General features: G+C 42.0%; 1 protein-coding gene across 1 annotated transcript in view; it reads right to left on the bottom strand.

The window, feature by feature from the left end:
* The window catches only part of MAP7D3 (MAP7 domain containing 3), a 43,330-nt gene extending 30,184 nt beyond the window's left edge, over positions 1–13,146 (bottom strand). The window contains exons 1-2 of the mRNA XM_042779738.1: positions 13,031–13,146; positions 375–470 (exon numbers count right to left, since the gene is read on the bottom strand). Coding sequence (XP_042635672.1) covers positions 375–470; positions 13,031–13,109 — 175 coding nt within the window. The 5' untranslated portion in view covers positions 13,110–13,146. The remainder of the gene's footprint in view (positions 1–374; positions 471–13,030) is intronic.
* Positions 13,147–24,403: the final 11,257 nt, after the last annotated feature.

Raw genomic sequence — 24,403 nt, forward strand, 5'->3', positions numbered from 1 at the left:
TTCACCTCTCATGACAAATTCAGAGCACTGCAGGACAGCTCATTTGCAGACTAAGCAGAACCAAGACGTAAGCAGTCTTTGCCCGTATAAAAACTTGAATTTCAGCAAGAAGTGAGCTGGTAACTTGCCCAGTTACCATCATTTATCTTTGCTGTCATGCCCTGCTTACAAGATAGGCAACTTCAACTGAACTCTGAGCCAGTCAAAAGCAGAAATCTGCCATCAAAACCAGACCTACAAACCATTTACCAGGTGCTCTGATGCCTCCTGAAGAAAGAGCACCAAACTTCTCTCTAAATGTGCTCTTTTCAATCCCTACTAACTCTCCCTTGTGAGCCCAGCACTTCATTAAGAGCAATGACCTGTAATTATACCTGGTTTAGTTGCTGTCTTTATTGAGGTCTGGACTGTAAGAGGGCTAATGCCACTTTGGCTTCTTCTTTCTTCTGCTATGGCTTGGGCTGCAGCAACTGTGAAAAGAATGAATCCACATTAAGAAAAGTTCTGCAACTGAAATTCATGAAATAACTATCTAAAATAAATACATAAAATTCTATTTGAGGTTGCTGGTGCTTTTGTTAAATAACTAACTGGGGGCTGCTCAACTTGTAAGGAAAAACTTGTCAAATGAGACTTGAGACTTGGCATTGCTTTTCATTGTAAAAACATTTACCAAACCTTATGTTTTAAGATTACAGAGTTTCAAAGATCAAACTTATTTAATAACTCTTATAAGACAAAACCCATTATTTTCCAGTTATGTCTGACTTACACTTAATAATATAAATTCTTCACTACCACATGAACATTTGTGGGCTGGACACATGCATGTAATAGTCCATTAGCACTGCTAGAATCATATTCTGATGAGACCCAAGCAGGGAGAGGTCTATGAAGACCTGTCATTACCTCATGACATAAAAGAGAAAGGGGATTAGCTGTATAAAGTAAACCATTAAGGGATGTTTACAACATACTTCTGAAACTGGATCTTCAAAAATAAATTTTAATTATAAATTAGACTCCAAAACAGTAATTTGAACATTTGTGCACAGACCCATTCACCTTATCTGAGTTTCACCAAAGTGACTTCAGCAAAATGCAGGGCTACAACTCACAGATCATCACACAGAAAGGAAATGCTACCAATATTTATTTCACTAAATAACAAAACCCATCAACAAGTCAGAGAGACTAATTTACTGCATCACTTTACCCAGATTTTCTTTGTTTGGGTATCAACCTTCACTAATCACCTTGCAGGGTGTGTTACAGGGAAAGCAGGCAGGACAACCTGTAAGACAGCATTACCCCAGTGCCCTGCACAGCTCAAACACAAGTGTCCTCACCACTGCCACCTTGTTCTCACCTGGGCTGACAGACACTGGCAGCTCAGCTGGGCTCCATGGAAAAGCCCAAATTCAAAGACAAGCAAGGGAACACACCACACAGCCACCCACCCATGAGAAAGTTGAGGGCAGTTTAACACAGAAAAGGCAAATCCACAAAAGGAACATGTAATGTGCTGTGGTCTCAACCAGAACCTGAAGGACCAATAGTACAAATTGCTGCTCTATTTTAAAAAAAGAAGACTACAACTGCCAATGATCTGACTTCCCTTAACAGGAGTAGTGCAGAATGCAAAAGAGGAAGGAAGAGTCTCCCTCTTCTCCATGCATTGCCATGACAACTAGTTGTGTCATGGTAATAACCCTCCCTAAGGCTGTGCCCAAGAACAATCACCTCAAAGTGTTTAATCCCATGTGATTTCAGTGATAAATGCTGATTACAATACTTATTCAGCAACTCTAAATTGTCACCCGCAGCTGTTGCCACGTCTTGAATTAATTTTTCACTGCAGCAGCAAACAAAAGTCTTCCTCAAGCCCATCCTATACATCACTGAGGCTCTTTTCAAACAAGTCATGGACCAGATATACTACAACAGGATGAGATTACCAACTGGCAAAAAAACAGCTTAAAAAGGGGTCACTGTATTTTCACTATTTAGATCAGACAAGTCAGACAAAAATCCGATTTTTGTACACTGTTGCATGTCACATGGATGGGAATCCAGCCCAAAAAAACACCAAGTGGAGAACAATAGAATTATCTATTCTACCACAAATAAAAGTGAAAACAGCTAGAGGAAAAGCAGCCCACTGCAGGTGTTCTGAGAGTAGAAATGCACAACCAGGGCATTCATAGCCAATTACACTTCATACATCACAAAGGCTGAAGGAACATAAACTTTTTTAAACACCACTTAGATTTTCAGACACATACAGAAACCCAGGTCCATCTTTCCTCAAGGGAGGAGACAGAGATGCTCAGGCAGCCTGAGCCAACTCAGCCCAGGCAGGAAATTATCCCAACAGAACAAATTCACTCTGTACCTAAACCAGCTTCAGTTAAGACCAACACTGGGATTCTGCCTCAACTCAAAGTTTAAATATCCAAATTTCCATAACGAAGTTATGGTAAGAAGCAACTAAACAGGTACAATATTAATTTTATTTTACTTGCAGAAGTATTTTACTCTTAGAAATCTTGCTAAACAAACCAGCCATAATGGATATGGAGGCTTATGCATTTATTCACTCAATCAAAAATAAACATACAGTTGTAATAATGTTCGTGATTACAAGGCACCGATTTAAAAATGTGTCACACCTGCAAAGCAATTAGTCAGTTTATTTTAATTAATTAAGGTTGCAAAATATTACTTGAGGTTCTATAAGACAAGAAAATGGGTTATAGAAACAGTTCAGCTTGCAGAGGACACAGAGGTGAAAGAAAGTGTAGAAATACCCAGTCAGAGGACTTTGCACATCAAGGTTTTTCTGTATGTCAGATACAATATTTTATGTTCACTCCTTCAGTGCTTTGTTATTTGCATGGAAACAATGTGCTTACACATTTGAAAATAGCAGATTTAAGGCACAAGGTGTGCACCTTAGTGTCACATGGATGTGATCCATTTAACCAACAGAAAGCCAGAATCAAACGTGAACTGGGGATTTGAAAAAAAGATTAATGAAAGGGGAACAGACATCACATTAGATACATCCCTGAGATATGTGAGCTCAATTTCACCAAGTCCCTGGTCAACAGACAGGTTTTATGGCCCTGACAATTTCATGGTAAATTTACAATACAGAACAGTGATTTTCAAAGTCCACATTTTACTACAATAAAAGAAAATGCATTGCATACTGTTGCACTATGCAATCTTTAAAAAAATACCTATCCTATTTTGCTTTAATATGATGAAAGAAACCTTAATAATTAGTATATTTGAATGGTTTTTTGGCACAGATACCTATGATTTCTTTGCCTAGTTTTCCATAATGAATGTAGCAGTCTGCTATGGAGTGAAGCTTCATGGAAAAGAATTTTCCATAAAATAGATCTCTGTAAAATAAGCCTAATACTTCTGTAATTAATCAGGATACTCCAGAACAGGAAACCAGTTTAAAACCATTTTACTAGAATCTGTGTCACATGCTGCATTACTGGGGGCGTGCCTTCATGGACATATTCAGCAAACTCCCTGGAGAAGAAAAATTCTCTTAGAGTCAAATTAAATCTCATTTCTATTCTGAGCTTGCCCTCCCCCAGCAGTCTTTCACAACAATACTTAGTGATCAGCATAATGCGCATGTTTATTTTACAGAAGTCTACCTTGAAATAAAATCAATAAAAGTATAAGCCATGCATGAGGTCAATAATAATGTCTGCATTCATGCATAATAAAATACAGCTATTTGAATCATGAAATGTTTTTCCTTCTGCGCCCTCATCACCATTTAGCACCCCAGGTCTGGCCAAGCAAATTGGAGATAAACCAAACACACAGAAGCACCAGGAGGTGACATTCCAGATAAATCCAACTCTCCAAATTCACTTCCAGCTCACGATCCACTGCCAGTGCAGGTGCTGAGGTGCCTCCCTCACACTGAGCACCACGGTACTTCCCTGATCAGGTTTCCAATATGCCCTGAAGAGACCGGTGCTAAAAATAAACCTTGATTTCTATTTCAACCCCTGCACACAGCTAATACCCTTGGCCCTGCCAAGACTGGCAAAGAACCCGCTGCTGTTCTTAGTAAACCTCATTAGGGACTGAAGTGGCTCTGTCCCCTTCCCCAGTGAGGTTCAGGGCTCCCACCCCATGGCCACCCCAGTGTCCATGACCCAGCCCCACCCACTCTTCCATTCTCTTCCCTTCCCTTCCCTTGCAGAACCACTGTGCTGACTTTCACAGCAATCCTTCTGCTCCTTATGATTTAATGACTCGTTATGCAAAGCAAACAAACAAAGAAATCCCAGACTAAGCCTCTGAAACAGGGGGTGTTTGGAGGGTTCCTGAATGTTATCCATTGTTATGATTTTAAGTGTTTCCATAAAAGTTTAAAGCAGGCAACAAGAAGCCAATAAGCAACCCATGAATCAAAAGTGAACTTTCCAGCAAAATATCCCTGATTTTACAGCAAACTGTGCCAAATCTTCAAGGCACCATTTCTGTCTTGCTCCACTACAGGGAGCTACTGTTTGCCAACAAGTGTTCAGATCCTTTTAATAAGTTTTGCACATACTTTCAGGAAAGATGAGGAAAGTCAATATTCAAGTTTGAGATTTCCATGCACATCCTTTTAAGCTGATTTCCACTCATTAATTAACATGGTTTAAGACAAATGGATCCAAGATCATATGTTGGAAGCTTTAAGAAAAATTAGGCAGTGGTTTTTACACCACTACTCCTTGTTCAGACAACAGAAGAAGGATGTACCTTCACACAAACAAGTGGACAACACAAAGTTTCTAATGATGAAGAGAAAGCCCTCTCTGTGTGCATTCCTCTTTTCCCTGTTTCCCCCTTTTCTGTCTTTCCCTGTTGATCCTCACATCCCATCTTTGCGCTGCAAGGACTGACAGGCTCCACAAGCAAACACGTGAGCTCTTGGTAGGCACCTTCTGACAGACCAGCTGGAAGGCAGATGGTTCTCCTGTTTTGTCTGGGCAGCCACCAGATGGGGAGCACACAGATCTCCAGAAAGCAGTGCATGCTCTCAGCTTCAGCAGGCTACAAGAGCTTCTTGTTTTCTTACCCCTACCCCAGACTCCATTTGCAAACTTTGTCCTGTATTTATTCCCTACATGGGATACCTATTTTACTACCTTTATGTGCTTTTCCCCACTTAAGACCATTTCTGCAGCTAGTTCTGTACAACAATCTGGTTTTGCTCCCAAAGTTCAAGGCAGTTCAGGGTGATTTCTTCAGTCTATCACAAGTTTTGATCCTACTGGAAAACCCAACACAAGCATTCCTTTGCATTATGTGATTTAGCAGCTCCAAGAGTAAGTATTTGGGACATATTTACAAGAATTAAGTTTTTACTTGTCTTTAAAGATCCATATTCAGATTACGACACAGAAATATATATTTTAAAAAACTTACATAATTAACAAAATTACTTATAAGGAAACCTGCAAAGATAAAGCAAAGCAATCTCAAAGACATATTATGGTCATGCCTAGGGCATGACCAGGAAGGTTGCTAGTAAATTTTTGCACTGATCTCTCTACATTTTGCCCTAGGGGAAACACATAATCTAAACCAAACCTGACTGTAATACAAGCAAGATCAAGGCATTGAAATTTGTCCTTAAGTGAATTGGCAGCCATATCCAGAAACTTTCTAGTCAAAGACTGGAGAAGTACCATCCTTACAACCTTCAGGTGTCTGAACACTACTGAAAACACACCTGTGGAGTCTCACTGACTCTCACTGTCTAAATTCTGTTATTTTAACCCCACTTACAGGGCTCAGCCATGAGTTATGCTTCTTGCTACTTAATGGAAAAAGCAACTGCCAGCACAATGCTCAGAAAAGACAAAGATAAGTCACCAACTCTTGCAGAAGCCATCATAAGTAAGAAGCACTGTCTGTACTGTGCACACAGGGCTGACAAGCTGAATCTATCCCCTCCTCTAGAAAACAAACCTGGCTTCCAGAATTCGGGGTTCTTTGTTAGTGAGGTGTAATATTATTCATCTCTTGAAAGAAATTACTTGGAATGACAGCAGAAACAGAAACCCTACTCTCACAAAGACCCTTGTGAACCTTCTCAACTTTAGCAGAAATATTTACTTGTTTCTGCATACTGGAAATTCCAGAGTATCCTTACACACAGGACTAAAATGAGAGCTGTCTATGCAATGAATATGCCCTTACATAATTCCAAGTGGGTTCATTGTGAACTTTACTAGCTATGTGATATAAATGCTTACATATAGGTGTACACAGATTTGACACTCCCAAGTGGACAGAATTAGACTCAAAAGGTAAAATGGTGGAGTTTTAAACAGAGTGGAAGATTATCAACAACCAGTCTGCTGAACAAATAATTTTCTCTATTTAATAGCACTGTCCAGTGCCTCAGGAGTACATATGGTGTCCCTCAATGCTGGACTGGCTTCACAGAGCAGTCCCACTTCAAACTCCTCTGCACAGCTCTGTTCCCACTGGAATTCTAGCTCAAGCACTGGCAAAAGCTACAGACAGAAATCTCTGTTTTACTCCTCCAGCTCCAGAGGCTGCCTAACACTGACTCCTCTTCACACTCCTGCACAGCCATGGCAAAAAGTAACTTCAAGACAAACTCTTGCTCTCTTCTCTTATTTCACATCTGTTTTTGCCATTGTATTGTTTCTTTCTCTTACAGTGCACTATCCCTAACACTGGCAATAGCTAACTTCTCTCCATGACTTCCCTCTTTCCTGAACAGTCTGAGCTTTTTTGCTTGCTAGGAGCATGGCCTTGAAAACGCTTTTGTCCTCTTGTTTGCAGGCTGTGGCTATTGTTTAATTCACCCAGCCCAAACAATGCCAGTCCAGACCACAGCCTAGCACTGGAGTCACAACAGACTCGAGACAAACCCTTGAAAACACCATTTTGAGCTTTCTTTTGGTGGAAGGGTAGCAGTTCCTTTACAAGACAGCAGTGAAAACTACTCCTTTTGCTTTTTACACTCGATGAATTTCTCATGGAAAATTTAGAGCTCATTCAAACACTGACTCTGTGTTTCAGAAGGAGAGACTGGTGTTGGCATTCACCCCCAACAGGCCAGTCTCAAATCAAATCACTCAATGCAGAAAAGTGCTGCAGGACACTGACAGTTCACAGTGTGTTTAATGCAGCAAACCCTGTGGGGTGCAAAATGCAAAAGGAAATAAACTGCAAATTTTCTTAAAAATTTGTTCACCAGCTAATTATAAAATGAAGGCTCTGGGACATTCCACTACATGCAATGTAAGACCCCAGCAAAGTAACCATGAATCAATCCTGCCCCAAAGAGCTTGAAGGATAAGTGAAAAGTGGCAAATAGTTGTAAAAAAAGCAAGCAGGAAAAAAACTAAAGAGATAAATAAAGAGACTATATTTTTTTCTAAATTCATTCCCCAATGGCAGAAAGTCTCTTAAAGAAATTTGAAAGTGAGTAAGGTGACACTCACTGATCTGGTCTGGAGATGAGTGTCCTTGGTTTTAATCTCCAGAACACAACATACATATTATTGATCAACTCTGTGCTGCAAAAATGTTCCTCTAAGAAGTTCTCTTTGCAAAACTGAACAGAGGATAAGGTTTGAAATTAATAAATTCTATTAAATTATGTTCTTTAAGCATATATAAAAGATCCCTACAGCATTTCTATATTCTTGTAGCCAAGCCCTCTTGGGCTTGGGAGAGGAATTTTAACACTTGGAAGCTTTGAAACACTTGCCCAGAGAACAAGCCACTACAATATCTATGCTCCCTCCCAAGATTCAGGTCAGTGCATTTAAACAACAGAGAGTGTCTGTAAATTAAGAGTCAGTTAAGTACTCATAAAAGAGTATTTTAGAAGTTCCCTGTGAATTATGAAGGCAAAAAACATTACGAGAAAAGAGAGAGGAGTTCTGACATGGCCAGTGGTAACTGTTTTCTTCAAAAGCAACATCAGCTGGGGATCCTTCACCTAGAAAGTTGAAGTTCCAAATTGACTGGAATATAAAAATAATTTAGATGAAAACAAATGTCAAGCAACTAGGTCAGCCTTTCTTAAAAGCAAGGGCTTGTGTCCCTTTATGCGCAGGCACTATGCAGCACAGCTTCTGTCTCTTTCTAACAAAAACAATTCTGAGTAACATTTTTTTATCCATGAACCCAAGACTCCAAAAAATTTAAACACCAGCATCTAGAAAGGCTTTGATTATTGGACAGGCATATGCAAACACACTGAAAGCATATCATCAATTAAGATTAACCTGGTTGTAAGCTGCATAATTGGAAGCTAAATGGCACTAATTTATTTGTGGCAGACAAGAAATTTGCAGTCCCAGTTGGATTTTGAAGTACCACAAGTAATCCGATAAGTCATATTCACAGAAGTCATTAAAATTGCATGCTCAGAATTTTATTTGTCAGGGTGTCCTTTCAAAAGAGGACTGCAAGCATCTCCAATTATTTAATCAAATTTCAAGACCACCAGCAGCTTTTGATACCCCTATTGTTATGACTAACCTAGATTATTTCTTCCATTTATTTTATAATAACCCATAGTAACCCTTCTTTACTTTCGTATCACCCTTAAGAACTGAAAATTAATAATAGCGTATCAGTACTCTAAATATTCCCCTGTTTTCCTTTTGAGAAACACCAGTGTATGAAGAAGCAGCAGTCCTTAATTCCAGTCACATTTTAAAACTATGCAGTTGGGGATAGTGGAAGCCACAGCATCTCTGGGCTCTCACCATTGGAGTTATGACCCTTGCAAGTCATTATTTGCCAAATAGTTTCATCTAAATTGAAGCATGGAAGCCAAATTTATATTCTGCAATTTCAACACATGAAAAAATATGTAGACAATGTTATAAGAAACTGAAAATAATATGCTGTTAGTGCACATGGTTTGGGTGGTTTTTTTGTTTGTTTGCTTTTTCCCCTTATAGCAAGGAGGATATCTCTCCTGAATGCATTTGGAGAAATCTCAAGAATTTGAAGCTTTAAATTTGAATAAAACCTTTTATAAACCACTTACAACTGGAAGTAATCTCCAGAATGCTAAGCATCTAAATACATAGCATTCATCTTTATGAATCAGCATGAAATTATCCCTATCCTGTACAACTGTATTCCTCTGAACAAAAAGAAAATGAAATTAGGGCTCATAGCCATCACAATTACATTAAGTTCTCAGCCTGATTTGGGAATGTTTTCTCACCACTGAGATCTATGTGAAATCCAATTTCTTTGCAGTTCTTTGCGTTTATTGCCTTGGCACTCTGCAAAGCAATCTTACTAATTTTATGCAGGGAAAAAAGATGAAGCACAAAAACCCTTAAAACTTTCTCCAAAGTTCTGAGGAGTTTGACAAAACAAGACATTGAAGTGATCATCAACTGAATATGCCCCAGTTATGGGTTGCCTTTGCTCTGCAGATGGAACCTGTACCAGTCACTCATTCAAACAGCACCAAGCAGGACAACAACTGAATGCTCAAGATGCTTTTCATGTAGCACTCCCACATTGTGAGAAATCTGGCAAAGAAATGGCCAGGCAAGATTTGAAGCCCACCTCTACTGACACTGCAAATCCCAAAGGCTTCCAAGGATCCAAATTTGTAAGTAAATTCTTTCTCTCTTCCAGCAAGCAGCTCTGATGCACAGGTCAATTCAACAACTGTCTGACTGACAGATGCTTCTGGATCCCAGATAATTTCCTCTAGACAGCTCTGACTATCTTCTGTTGTGGGACCAAGAGTCCTCTAGTACTCCTACAGGTGTTGGTACAACCCTATGTTGTTAAGTTCTGTTTTATAACTGCTACCTAGAGACCAGATAAATCTGTGCATGTCCCTGACTACTTGCTTGAGCAATGAAGTTGCACTATTAGTTATCCATCCATCTTTCTTTTCATGCCAGTTCTGTGCATATGCACTTGGTAAAGCTGTTGCTAAGAACTGTGGTCTGGGCAAGATGGACAAAGCCAGACAGTGTCACTTACTTAGGGAGAAAAAACTGAATACACAGAATGAATCTGTTGTTTTATTAGAAAACTTCCGACCTGCAGGTCATGGAATTCATGCCTGCAGCTTGATTTATAGAAAAGGCACTTTATTTTTTTTTCCCCAAACCTGAGACAGGTTTCCCAAAAGATGATGCAAGTCTTAGAAAGAAAAATATATATGAACAGCACTTAAATATACTGTTTTGAACAACCTTTGCAACAGCAGTTCAATATATGAGTGGAAATTCTGGCAACAGCAAAGGATTACCAAGCTCTGGTAAAAAAAAAAAAACAAACCAACATGCTCTACCACCCATACTACAAAAGATAGTTTTCAGTATTTCAGTGAAAATGAAGACAATAAATGTAGGCTACAGCAGTTTAAATTACAGGTATTTTTCCTCTGATTACCCACATCACTTAAGGAAAACCTCACTTACTGGATAAACCACAAGTACCCGACTATTCCCCTCTTCTCACATCTTAACAAGCTCAGAAGTACTTATGGCATTAGAATAGGATCAAAAATTCCTCTTCATCCCTGAGGGATGACAGCAGCAAGCATGGATAACAAAAATGGGGTAAGCAACTGCCACCTATGCACTGCTGGCTCAGTGTACAACTGCAATTAATTTCTAATGTTAAGTGATATTCAGAAACCTTAACTGCCTTCTAGTTGTACTTTAACTGCCTTCTAGTTGTAGTAGCAAATTCTGCTTTTTGTCATCCACATAAAGGAAATAAGACTGGACAAGTGTGTCAGGGCAGAAAATTATTACAAAGGAACTGTAGAACTGGCACTGCAGGCATGAGTTGGTCTGCAGAATCTTAATTACACTTGATACTTAAAGAAGGAGAAACTCCTTCTCCTGACCTCAACACAAGACTGAATTTAAGAGAATATTTTTCTTGTCAAACATATGAAATTGGAAATTAGCAAAGCAGTACCAAGAGGCTGGTCACAGAGAGCAGAAGTGTACAGGAGAACCCAGAAGTGTCCTTTCATACACAAAGGTACCTGTGTAGAAGGTGACTATACAAACAGTGTGTTTACACACCTCTTAGCCAGGCTGCCAGAAAGAGCTGTGCTTTCTCAGCAAGATGCTCCTTACTTATTGTCTTTAAATGTGAGTTTCCCAGACAGAAGTTCACTGACAAACGACTGAAGGCATACAACACTGTATTTATTTTGCATAGCTGTTTGTTCTCCAGACTGATTAAGACAGTCAAGTACACAACTGCCCGTAGAGCAGCAGAAACTGGGTCCAAGCTTTCTAGTGAGCAGGTATTTTGGAACTGAGGAGTCCCCCCACGCAGCCAACTGAGCTCAGAGAAGCAGGAAGAAGTTTTATCCCTCCCCAAACACGCCGAAGGGTAGCGTGGGACTGAACGTCAAGGTTCCTTCGGGTCTTTTTTTCCCCCCTGTATCTTCTCCAAACAGCTGCGATATCAGACTTGGTTATTGCTCACAGCTTCTCCAAAGAGCAGCAAACAGTGTGGCAAATTATCCTGCAAATTCCACTGTCAACCACTGGATTGCAAGGATGATTTCTAAACATCATTTGCTCTCTCCAGGGAGTGCTGCTGACTAGAAGTCAGGAGCAGAGCTGCAGAGTGGCCTGTGGGCTCACAGACAGCACTGATTCACTGCACATCAGCACTGAGTTTATCTTTGAGCACATAACTGCTACAAATGCATTCTATGTACACTGAAGTTCAGATTCTGGTTCAGTGACTTCTACCCCCTCAGGGAAAAAAAATTCAAGGTCTAGCCTTTCCAGGATCTAGAAAGGGGGGGTGTTTTTGCAACATGATGTGCATATTACAGCGTGTGCATATTTGAAGGGAGATGGAGCTGCCTAGCCAAAGGAGCATTTCCTCTCTGGTTTTGGGACTTAATCTAGGTCATGACAGCTGTCAGCAAATATGGGTGCCCATCCTTAGAAAAGCTTAGCAGCCACCATGAAAGCGCATCCAATATGCAAAATAAAATTTAGCTCTAGCAGGAAGAATAAGGTTCAAACAGACATAGCCTGTGCAGGTGAGAAGTGCTATCTTTTGGCAGATCTTTATCCTTCTGGAGCACTAAACTGTCTTAATTTTGAAACAGAAACAAGAAGTAATTGAATAGTATTTCCAAAAGTCAACACACTGAAGAAGGATGCCAGGTGAGAGTTGTGCATTCAGGACTCTTTGCCAGCACTCTTCTTTATGTAATTAAACAGATACACTGAAAACAATCATCTAAGAGTAGTTGCTGCACTTAGTCCTAGTTAGTTAGCTTAGATCAAACCACAAGTCTCTTATTTTATTTTTTTTTGTGACTGGGATAAGAAAATGTTTATCTTTTCTAATGGCTCACCCACAAAGCTTTCGCTTGGAGATGTACCATGAAATTCTGCTACAAACACATATCGTGCATGCACAATACTCGTTACAGAATATATTATTAAGGACTTAAGTATAAATAGGCACATAAACACAGCCAAAGACCAAACCAAAGCAGAGCTTCTTTAGTCTTCTTGTAACATCAGTAAAAAAAAGTAAAAAATAAAATAGGGCATTATTAAATCTTTGATTAGAGATCAGTAGCAGGGGCTGTCTCTGCCTTGTGTACTCGGGACCGAACACACCGCTGGAGCAAACCCAGGCACCGACAAGTCGGGGAACCGGTGAAAAACGGGCGGCTCGTGTAACGCATCCTCCCGCAGCCGCCTCTGCCGCTGCCCACGAGCTGCGGGAGGTCCCGAGGCAGCCACCCCCGCCCCGAGCTGCGGGAACAGCACGGACCGGGCGGGAGCGGGGCTGGGGCCGCGCAGCCCCGGCGGCCTCCGCTCGCGGTGCCCCTTCCCCGCCCCGGGACGGGACCGGACGTCCAGCGGGGCGGCCGGGGGGGAACTGCCGGCGCCAGCCGCGCCCTTGGGCCGCCGGACCCTCCACGCACACACCCCCCGTGCTAGCCCTCCCTGCCCGCTCTCACCCATCTGCTCCCGCAGCCCCTTCAAGGAGGAGGAGGAGGAGGAAGCGCAGGACGGGGGCGCCGCACCGCCCTCCGCCATCTTCAGCGCCGGGCCGCGGGAGTGCCGGGCGGGCCGCGGGGCGCGGGGCGCAGTGCGCAGGCTCCGCCCGCTCCCGCCCTGCCGGCACCGCCGGCGCTCCCGCGTCCATCCGGGGCGGCCGCGGGCTGCGCTCCCTCACGGGCGGCGGCGAGCGCCTGCACGGGCTGGGGAACGAGTCCGATGAGGGAGCTGGGAGGCTCGGGGGGCCTGATCGCTCCCTGACAGGAGGGTGCAGTGCAGTGGGGCCGCTCGATTCTACCGTGGCTGCAGGGAGGGGACCTGAAGAAACGGCCGCAGGAGACTCAGATTTGATATTTTAAAAAAATGTCAGTGTTAGGGTGGTCAGGTATTGGAATAGGCTGCCCAGGGAGGAGGTGAGATCACCATCCCTGGAGGTGTTTAAGAGGTGTCTGGATCTGGCACTCAGTGATGTGGTTTAGGATCACAAGAAGAGACCTTCCAGATCATCAAGTCCAGCATCAACCCAGCGCTGCCATGCAACCCCAAAACCACATCACCCAGTGCCAGATCCAGAAACCTCTTAAATACGCCTTTGGTTTAGTGGTTTAGGGGTTGAATACTTTGAATATTCTATGAACAGCTGCCAAAGGGGCCGGTAGAATTGGCCACCCCGTGGTCCTGCGTGGCCGGAGCTGAGGGGAGCCTGGCGCTGCTGGGTGAGCATGGGACAGCTCCCGATACCTCACAGGCCAGGGGTCATTTGTGTCCCCAAAACTACTGCAAATGTCGTCCCATCGCTGCAAGGGCTTGGAACTGGTCTTAAAGGTCGCTTCCAGCCTAAAACTATGTGTTAATAACCACAATGAATTGCGTTCTGTTGGAGGGCTCTCAAGGAGATGTACTGCTCTAGTTGGTTATCAGACAATTTGGGAATAATCTCATTTTGCCTATGAATTTACACTCTGAGAAGAGTGAAGGTAAGGCAGCATCCATGGCCATACTAAGGGACAGGCTCTTTGGGCCTTGTGCAGGAAAGTCGCTTTGAAACCATGAACAGAAAGTTTGCCTGCCAATGGGCCAAAAAATTATCCCATAAATGTGATGAATGCAGGAAAAGTAGCAATAAGTCAGGTAGTCTTTCAAGACAACTGAAAAAGAAACCTTTTAAATATTCCAAGCAGGGCTCCATTTTAGCTTGAATATTCAGACCACAGACCTACCCTGTTCTTTCTTTCTTTGTTTTTTTTTTTTTGCTGTGTTTGCTCTATGTGTGTGCAGAGAATCCTTTGTCTGTTGTTTCCTCTCAGTGTTAATAGAATGTCAATTATTATTGGTAATATTTAAAACAAAAGGGCAGCTAAAGGGGAAAACCCCCCTACACATTCAATGCCAGATTTCCTAGGTTTATGTTTATAATATATGATAATAATACCTTGCCACTCAGCAATCTCCAAGTCCTTTATACACATGCTGAAATCAAATTTCACCATTCCACTGAGAGACATTCAGATGTTACCCTCATTTTACAGATGAGAAGACTGAGTCATTGAAATCAAAGTCTCTGGTTATGAATAAAACAGCACAGCAAAAAAACCTGGCCCAGATTTGATTCCTTGTTCTGTATCCATGTACTTTTTTCATCTTCCTTTAATCAGCAACTATTGGAAAATATCACCAAAATTATTTGTATTCATTCTCAACAGCATGCATTACAATAGATGTGGTATGAAAAAATGGTCAAACTACCTAATAAAATGTAATTTTTATATTTTGCAAGCCCCAAAAGAAATGTGTAGTTATGGGGCTGTACTTTGTGGATCTGTAATAATAAAGTGTTTGTTCATGTTTTGAGGTGCCTCTGAATTTTTATTAGGTTACAGTTATTTTCCTTAACTTTCCCATTTCTTTACCACACTCAGCAATAGAAGGGGTCAGAGTCTATTTATACATTTTTGTTCCTCTGAGAAAAATGAGATAACTGATGTGGGAGCAATCACACTGAAGGGGATGCTTGCAAGCAGAACGGGCAACTAAAATTCACTTTCAAATGAGATGGCATTTTCTTTTCTTTCCATTTCAACTGACACATATATGAGTGGTCTCACTGCTTGCAATTTGACATGCCTGATACTCTGCACGTGCAAAGCTTCAGAATAGAAGGTATGAATTACAGGAAAGGAAATAAAACAAGTGTTGCACACTCAGGATGTTTGTGGTGGTGCAGTGGAGGCTGTAAAGTCAAAATAAAAAGGCCAAGCACATAGAAATTCATGAGAGATAAAAGGACTCTTGAGGTAGAAGTGGGGCATTGTCCCTCTCTGCTCTCCATGTATCTACATACTGCTTGATAAGCACATCTTTTATCTTTAGGCACACAGGAACTGAGCTAAGAAAATCTGCCCCATGTGGAAAATGTGTTATCTTGTTCTCTGATGAGCAGTTTAGGAATGTTTGAGCTAATGGTGCAGCAATTGCAAATGTAACATCAATCTTATTTCCTTTTAGACCTTGTTTCTCAGATTTTCAGTTCAGTCATGCAATTACTGATTTTGCATTTTTGGTGGAACTTGATTAAAAATTTGACCTCACGTGGCTTCAGCAGCACTTGGAACTGCCTTTCAATTTTGCAGCATTTGCAGATTTGATTGTAGTAGCTGATTTATCCTAATTCTTGAAAGACTGTCCTTTTTTCCATGTCCCTGTGGAAAAATGAATAATTTAATTTTACAGTCATCTTTTCTGTCCTTTTAGTTTTCATGTGATAGATTCTGACAAATCTTTCAAAGCCGTTTCAGGCTGAACCACTGATGGTTTCATATTGGCATTGTGAGTTCAGAATCAATAGAGCCCTGGCACTGCAGGCAATGTGAGATTCTGGGGGGTTATACTATCCATTTCAGTTTAAGGAATACTGCAAGTAGTGGGAACAATAGTGGCTGAAATTAGTCAGGTAGAAGCTTGCACATGTGATGACCCAGATGCTAAAAGAAATGCTCAGAAAATGCCTAAGCCACTGATAGATGTGGGGAGGGTGTCAGAGGAAGAAGCACCCACCTATTGATTTATTCCTTACCCTGTTTCCCAAAGTATCCATTGTTACACAGTATTAGGTGTTTTGCTTGTCTGGGCTCAGTCTGAAATATGGTATAATGGTTTTTATATTCTAGTTCAAGAAAACAGCCCCCAGATTTTTCTGTGAGACTACAGGACCTAAATCCTTCGGTCATTGACGTATCTAACAGTAAAATGTTTGTGTGTATTCAACTTTGTTAGTGTCAAAGTCTTGCTGAGTAAGAGCTAAAACAAGAAACCAGGGAAATTGAATGTGTTATTGTATTTATATCCATGTGTAGGATTTTGAAAAATTATGAACAAGTATTTCAAAATGTTTTAAGACCAGAAGTGTAAGGCCTGCATTGTGACAGATTATAGTGGGTTTCCTGTGGTGAATGTAACTGCCATGGCTGATGGAAAGAAAATTGATGGCATGAAAATTACTCTAGCTGCCCAATATTCTTTCCAAATGGGCTTTAACTGCACATTCTTGTTTATTACTCTCCTGCTGGGACAAATACCTGCAAACCTTGGTGTTACTAATACATCTGTATGCTTAGGACCTCATTTCTCAGCTCTGGCTCAAGTTCACTTGTATTTATCTGGGTGAATAATTCTTTAGATGTGAAGTTATCTGTCAATATTGCCTAATCAATAGATACAGAATCCAGGTGTTAGTTTGTCCTTGGCCCAGTATGTTTGTTAGTTACCTGGATGATGGAATGGGAAGCATTCCTTTTTCATTTGTATGCACTGCTGATACAGTAGAATGCAAGTATAGAATTCAGAATGATCCTGAAAGTTAGAGATACAGTCCAGGAAAAGATGAGGGTAAATAGGGACTGATGCAAGAGAAAACATCTAGACAAGAACAATTCAGTGGGGAAAGGCATGACAGAGGACAGCTTGCTAAACAGCAGATAGAGCAGAAAATAATCTGGGATGTCACAAGCTGAGCATGAGTCAACAGTGGCCTGGTGTTGTGAAAAGGGAAGCGCCTGAGAGCAGGGACAGAGGGTGGGCTCTGGGACACACAGCCTCCCTCTGCTCAGCAGTGCTGGGGATCAGCATGGAAGATGCTGTCTGAGAAGATACAAGCCAGCTGGGAAACATCTAGAACAAGTCAGAAGAAATAATGAGACGATGATAAAGAATTGGCATTTATTTTTTTTTCAGTCTAAAGAAGAAGTAAATTAAGGGTGATAATCTGCTTTCTTTGAAACAGAAAGAATAAAGGATTATTGATGTGATTTTAATCTGGGAAGATTATTTTATTTCAAGGAAAATAGTATCGGGTAGGAGTAGGGAAGTAATAGAGGGATAGATTGCTGGGGAAACACTAAAGCTCCAGTATGGGGGACCTGTGTCTAGGTGAGTGTCAGCCCAGAAAGACAGGCCTGATCAGAGGGACTCCATGACCTCAAGCTCTGTCTCAGCTCTGTGTTTTTCTGTGATTGTGGCACTCCTACTTGTGCATTTTGGGACTATTGGCCAGAACAAGTATTATTCACTGCAAGGGTTGCAGAGCTGCCTTCTAAAATTAGACAGAGTGTTCCAAGCAGTGACAAAAGATAAATGAGTTCAAGGGAAGACATGGTGGTCATGTGGCTGCTTGGTTGGCTGGCAGAGAGGGTTTGATGCTTCAGTGCCTGACACCAATACTGTTTCTGAGATCATCCTTTCTGTAAAATGGCTTAGTAAGGGCAGGAGACCAACTTACACAGAAAGGAATTAAGTGAGAAAGAACATGCATGTGTGACATGTGAAACAGAGCCTCTCCTTTCCTATCTGCCATCCTGTGCCTGCCCACCAGTTCTCACTTCATAGAATTACACTTATTCATTGTCTTAGAAAACATATTCCCATACAAACTTAAGTCCTTGCAGGGGTCAAAACAGGGATAAGTAAGTCTGTTCTCACCATCTCTTGTCTTTTCAGTGTTTATGTATCTATGTATTTATATTGTGGCTTTCCGTCAAGCATAAGCTCTCTCTGGGGCTGGCAGTTGCTGTGTTGTGTGCATGGGTGTATCTGGGAGGTTAAGCACACTGAAGACAGTAAACAAATAAAAATAAATTATAAAAGTTAAGCTCTTAGGCCACTTCTTGTGAAAGTGGCTGCCTAACAGTGTGTGTCAAAGCTGCATCTGTTCAACCAAACTCTGCTCTGTGCTCAAGTTCTCATTGCATGTGTCATCACTGGCTATTTATTTGTGTTGCCACATGGTCTGGGAGCCTGCAGGAATAATAGCCACAGTAGGCTGCTCCCTACCCCAAAGAGCCCAAAGCTGGTCCTGAATTTGCTACAGGAACTGTAGAGCAGCTGGATAACTTTTGAAATAATTTCCATACTTGTTTCCCTCTTGTCCTGCTCTGATTTGGAGCAGTAGATTCCCCAAAGGAAACACTAAGGGGAATCAGCTCAGTCAATTTTCTTAAGGTACAAATCCCATCACACGCAGTCATTGTACAAATTCAGCACTGGCTGTGCAGATTCCAGCATCTCCCTTTGCCTGCAGCACAGTGTGGTAATTATTATTGAATCATTTGAAATTATCCAGAATTTCGATGTGATTACCGTCAATGGCACTAGGTAATATGATTTCAACAAGCTAAACACTGATATGGTAATCCTTATCACTTCTAATGCCAAACAATTTAATCTTATCACCATGTGCTGATGAGATAATATATTTCAGTAGGGCTTTCTATGAATATTTTATTATTACAAGTGGTGTTGAGATAAATCTCTGATGTGAGTTACAGTATTTTGTTTGCAGTACTGTGCATCTGACTGAGAGGACATTTTTTGAAGACTTAAATGACTTCTCAAATCTATGTAGTGATCTAAAAATCTGTCTGATTGATCCCTGCCTAGAAGTGAGCACTTATGGGAAATAAGAGAATACAGAATAATTTTTCAGTTGTTTGAGCATGAAAATATTTTTAAGTAACTTAGCACTGCTTAGATGTTTTTCTTTCTTTGTAACAGTTTGAAGATTGTTGCTTGTGGAAGATCAGTTGTCCAGGAAGTCTCCTTGGAGAAAAAAGAAGAAAAGCCAGTCATGCAAATTTTATTCTGTGCAGAGCTCCTTGGCAGAGAACAGGAGAGTCCCTGGTTACTGCCTCATTGCCTTTGGAAAAAGCAAGAGTAAAGAGCAGGTTGCAGTGATGAAGGGGAAGGTTCTTAGGACAAGGAGACAGAAACTTGGTCTGAAGTATTTTCTTCCCTAAGCTGATGTGGATATTTGCTTGGGGTTTGAGGAGTGGCTCTTGCTGCAGTAAGAACAAGATTTGTCAGGAAGAGTTCCCATTTCCCAGACTCTGTGTAGACTTTTTCTTCAGGCTCCCACCTACTCTCCCTACATTTCATGGTAGGCCTGGATTTAACAGCCTTGTGACATGTTCTGGATTCCCTGCAGAGGTTTGGTACAGGTGATGTGCTGTCTTTGCCAGCCATTCCCATTCCAAAGGAAAGTGAACTCCAGCCAAGGAGAACCCTGGAGATGATGGTTACACTGTCCCACTCACAAAGGAAGAGAGGACAAAGAAATGGCTTTGCCGCAGCAGCAGCAAAAATCTGACATTGATTTTATTAATACATTTGAGAGCTGGAGCTAATTTAATTCAAATTTTAACTTTCTGTAGTATTTTGGCATTTACCTACCTGAAAATCTCTCCTTTATCCCAATGCCTTCTAGCTGCTGTTCCAAGCAGCCTGTAAGGGCAGTGGGCACTAACAAGCTGTGTTTTAGGATGATTTCCTCCAGTTTGCTTTCCTCTCTCCCCAGGGTCAAAGATGCTCTGGGTGTGGGATGGATGCTGTTGGGATTGCACCATAAAGGCCCATGGAGAGTCTGGCACAGGGAAGTGCTGGCTGCATTCACCGTGCTGAGAAGCTGTGGTTCCATTTCTCACCTGGGAGTAACAACCTGTTAGTTCTGCTGCTGAATTTGTCTCTGCCCCCTTCAGTTAATCCTGTTTTACCAAGTTCAGTATGAAGTCTATGGGTCCCATTCAGCAGCATCAAGGAAACATTTCAGCTCTTGCATTACTTAATCAGTTTCAGAAGACCAATCATGCTAAAATAATGTTCAGGCAAACAACAACATTTCTTTCTGAAAATGCATTTGGAGAAGAGCTTTAGCAGTGTGGTTGTTACTGAACTCTATGGTGTTCCTTCCTGTTTTGGCTTGGAGTTTGCTGCCTTGGCAATTCCCACTGGCTCCTTACATGGCTGGGAAAGACCCTGGTCTCATAAACCATACCTTGTCCTCCCATGAAACGAGCCCTCTGCTCCTGCCCAGCTGAATGAGCTGAGTGGGATTCTGCAGGGACAGCGAGAGGCCCCTGCCACAGTTTGGGACTGTAACACTGTGAAGCTCCTGTATTCCAGCACAGAAAGAGGGCAAGGAGATAAATGACTGCAGTGTTTGTTTGTTTGTTTTGCCTAAAGAAGGTTCTTTGTAAGCGTATTCCACATGAGGATTCTTCTATCCACGTAAATAGATCCCTTGTGTCTGAATTTAAGTCTCTGTATATTGTTCCTTGTGCAATGGCTTAGAAATACTTTGGAGGCATTATCTGGGAGCTTTTATGGCTTCTCTCACATATTTCCTCTGCCTCCCTGCTCCTACACATCCATGCACACACAGTGAGAGATGCAAGGTCAGATTCTGATCAGGCTTCTGCTCATTTTACACACACAAAACTCCCTTTTTGCACTTTTTTATTTTCTGAATTTCACTCATAAATCACTTTTGAGCCCACTAGGCAGCTCTTTGTAAACACTACCCAACAAGAGCTGTGCTACTGAGGACCTCAGACTCCAGAAGGAGTGATTACTGGCCAGATTTGGAGCTGAGAGCCTTAGAACACAAGCACCAGCCCATCTGTGGCCAGTTTCCCTGCCTGGTGGGGTTGTTCTGTGTTGTTACTACAGAATCACAGCAGTGCCATTTATTCCTGACACTGTGGACTGCATTGCAGGGACAGTCCTAACAAATCACTTGCATCTGTCACAAGCAGGTTTCCCATTTGGGTGTATAAAGCTCTGACTGGTGGCATGGAGTAGGAAGAAAAAGGCTAGATGTTTCTCCTTGAGCATTTTCTGATTGTTTCCCCCTCAAAATTTAACCATTCCATGGTTCCTTTGGCTTCACGTTTTTCTTTAATGTCAGTGTTGTGAAATCTTCAAGATTACAATCTAAGAAAGCATTTTCTAGCTTTCCTAGCAGAACACATTTCAGAATGTGGCTAAGAGCTGCAAAAGAATTAGGCTTTACACCAGAGAAAAAGGACATGTTCTCCATTCATGAAAAAGAAAATAATCAAAATTACCATTATAAAATGATCAGTTTTTAATGGGCAGGTAACAAGAAGTCCCCACATTTGTGGGAAGGTAATCCATGTGAGGCAATCTGTCTGTGTGAGTCCTTTCTGTGCTGTCTGGAGTTTTGGAAGTCAGAGACAAATCATGCAGATGTTAAAAGTCTGGCAGTGGCACTGTGCCTGCAGAGCTAATCAGTTATCCAGCCCCTCCAAAGCAATCAGGGATGTGCTCTGCAATCAGCCCCTGGTGCAGCTTCCAGTAAAGAGCACTGGCTCGGTTCTTGAAGCACTGTGAGTGTAAAATAATAGGTAAGTTCCTCATGATGAGTAAATTGTTGCTGTGGACAGCAAGATGAAGGATTGTTGACCCCATGAAATCCACCCTGTCCAATCTAGATCTACATTTATTTACATTTTTGGCAAAGACATAGATTTCTTCCTTCTTGAAATTTAAGGGCCAGACTAGCAAGACATTTAAATATTTCAGAAATAAATGAGATGTAGTATAGCATGTAGGAATCCTTCAGATACATTTTGTGGTAATGCTGGGTGATAATTTATGTTATGTCCAGAAGAGCCCTCCAGAGGGTAATTCTCTTCCATACAGGCACAGCAACCACCTGAACACCAGCAAAACAGCTTCAATCAAGCACTGAGCACATGCTCTGTGAGCTTTTCAAGGCAAACCCTTCAGTCTTGGTACTCTCCAGCTCACATTCAGCTAACAGAAACCTCTGGGTCTCTTGTTTTCTGGGAGTTAATGGCTTTCAGTATGACTGCTAATTAGCAGGTCACAGCATTGCTAATAGAGTTTCCACTGGTTTCTTTGTCACAACTTCAGCTTTCACGTGTGAAGGTTTCTGTCTCAAGTCAGCAGTGGTTTGAAATCCTGTAGTGAGTGGCCTGGTATAAAAGGCTGTGAGCTCTGTGTGATGATACCCACGTGTGCATAAACTGGGCTGCAAGAGTGTTGTGAGGTTGAATGGCTTGTTCGGTGAAAAAGGAAAAAGGAGACAAGTTTCAAGAGCCCTGGAGATTCTCCTTTGCCTAACTATGGTGATGCAGCACCTGTTTGGTATCCAAGATTCCCACCTCCAAGGTGTTTTACCCTGGATCAAAGCTGCTGGCTGTCAGAGGAGCCCTTTGAAGCTTGTTCTGCTACAGGAAATGAAAAAGAAAGGACCAGCCACTGCCTTGGCAGGGCTGAGCATGAGGTGCTGGCTTTCCACCAGCAATACTGGTTCTTCTTCTTAGTATGACAACAACCTGCTCATCCTACCAGGGCTGGAGCCTTGTCTTTTCTCAGGCAATTCCTGGGGGCAGGATTTTCAGCCAACCTGCACCCCTCTGCTCAAGGGGGTATTGAGGCTGTGTAACTTGTGTGAAAAGAGCACAAGTTGTGACAAGTCTTGTGATGGCAGCACTTCAGCTGTACAAATCCGGCTGGTGAGTGGGTGGGGGAGTGGATGGAGGTGGGGGGTTTCCTTCTGAAGTTTCATTTAAATACTGATATTTGCCAGTTATTACTGTTCTGTGGCATCTGAGCAAATTCAAATATTTTGCCTTTCCACACCTGAAAAAATAACTACTGTAGTTCAGACCTCAGGCTAGTAAGTGTTGGCTGGTACTTACTTTTCAGTGGTAGTTCCTTATCTGCTTGAAGGTGATGCCATGAACCTCAATTAGTCATTGCTTATACAGTGCTTTGAAATTATAAGACACCATCTACCTTTTAAGTATTTTAATGTTTCTATAACACATTCTAACAAAAACATGCTTCTGTACACAGCTGCACACTCAGTGATAGGCAGAAGTGCTTCCTAAGGGAAATAATCCATGAGTTTCTGTCCCCATGGCACAAGGAAATCAAGAAAAATCTTAATCAGTTTTTAAAATTATAGCATGTGTACCTTCAGAGCATGAATAGCCCAGCAAAGAAACACAGAGTACAAATAGCTGCCAAGTAAAACAATATTTGGTGTAGTGCAAAACCTCTACACGATCTAATCACAGTGTAAAGCAGAGCTGGAGGCAGATGGAGCAGGTTTTGATTACATCATTACTATCATTTTGATAGCATCATTGATTTCCAATTATTTCCTCCAATGCCCAGCCCAGGAGCTCCTTGTTGCTCAGTGTGCTGTGCACACTATAGATATTCTTTTATTTTGATGCATTGGAGACAAGGATGAATCTGACTTCCTCATTCTGCTCTTCAGCCAGTGGTACCAGTGGTGAATTAAATACCTTGCTAAATTAATAAGTTATAAGGTTTTTGGGCTGGGGCCAGGGAGCTGTCGCTGTGTGCTTTGCACGTGAGCAGGGCAGAAATGTTATCCTGGGGATAGAGTGACAGCTCCAAAGGCTGCGGTGAAACGCAATCTGGATGGGGCACGGGGCAGCCAGTCAGGCCATCTGCAGGAAGGAGCACCCAAAAAGGTAACTGGCTCACTTGGGTAATCCCCAGCAACCCCAAAAACTCAAAGCACCCAGCCTGGTTGTGTGTGGGAGCTTACGTTTGGCGAATTTGAGAGTCGTGACTGTGGCACTGAGGTTTTACAGTGATGGGAAGTGGTTAGGAATATGGGTATTTCGTTTCTGTGTTCTGTCCACTTTAGTTCTGGGTCTTTCCCTGGCTCACCAGATCAGTGTGGGTGTGGATTAACTAGAGCTGTCACAGAACAGGGCTCTCTGGTGTGGTCCTTGCACGTGGCTTTGCAGATCTCACTGCTCAGCGTGCCCTGGCTGTGCAGCACCAGCCCTTTGGTGTCTCTGTCTCTGAAGTCAGCAGAAAAATGACCCTGTGAGAACAGTCTGAGGGCACAGCAGCTGCTCAGACAAGTTGGGAGGATGGGATGGGACGTGGGTAGGACTGCAGGGCTGGATAGGGTCTGGTTAATGACAGCCCTGCCAAGCTCTTGGCTTGCTTCAGCTGAAATCCCACACTCA

This window comes from Catharus ustulatus, chromosome 14 (genome assembly GCF_009819885.2).
Source record: "Catharus ustulatus isolate bCatUst1 chromosome 14, bCatUst1.pri.v2, whole genome shotgun sequence".
Lineage (NCBI taxonomy): Eukaryota > Metazoa > Chordata > Aves > Passeriformes > Turdidae > Catharus > Catharus ustulatus.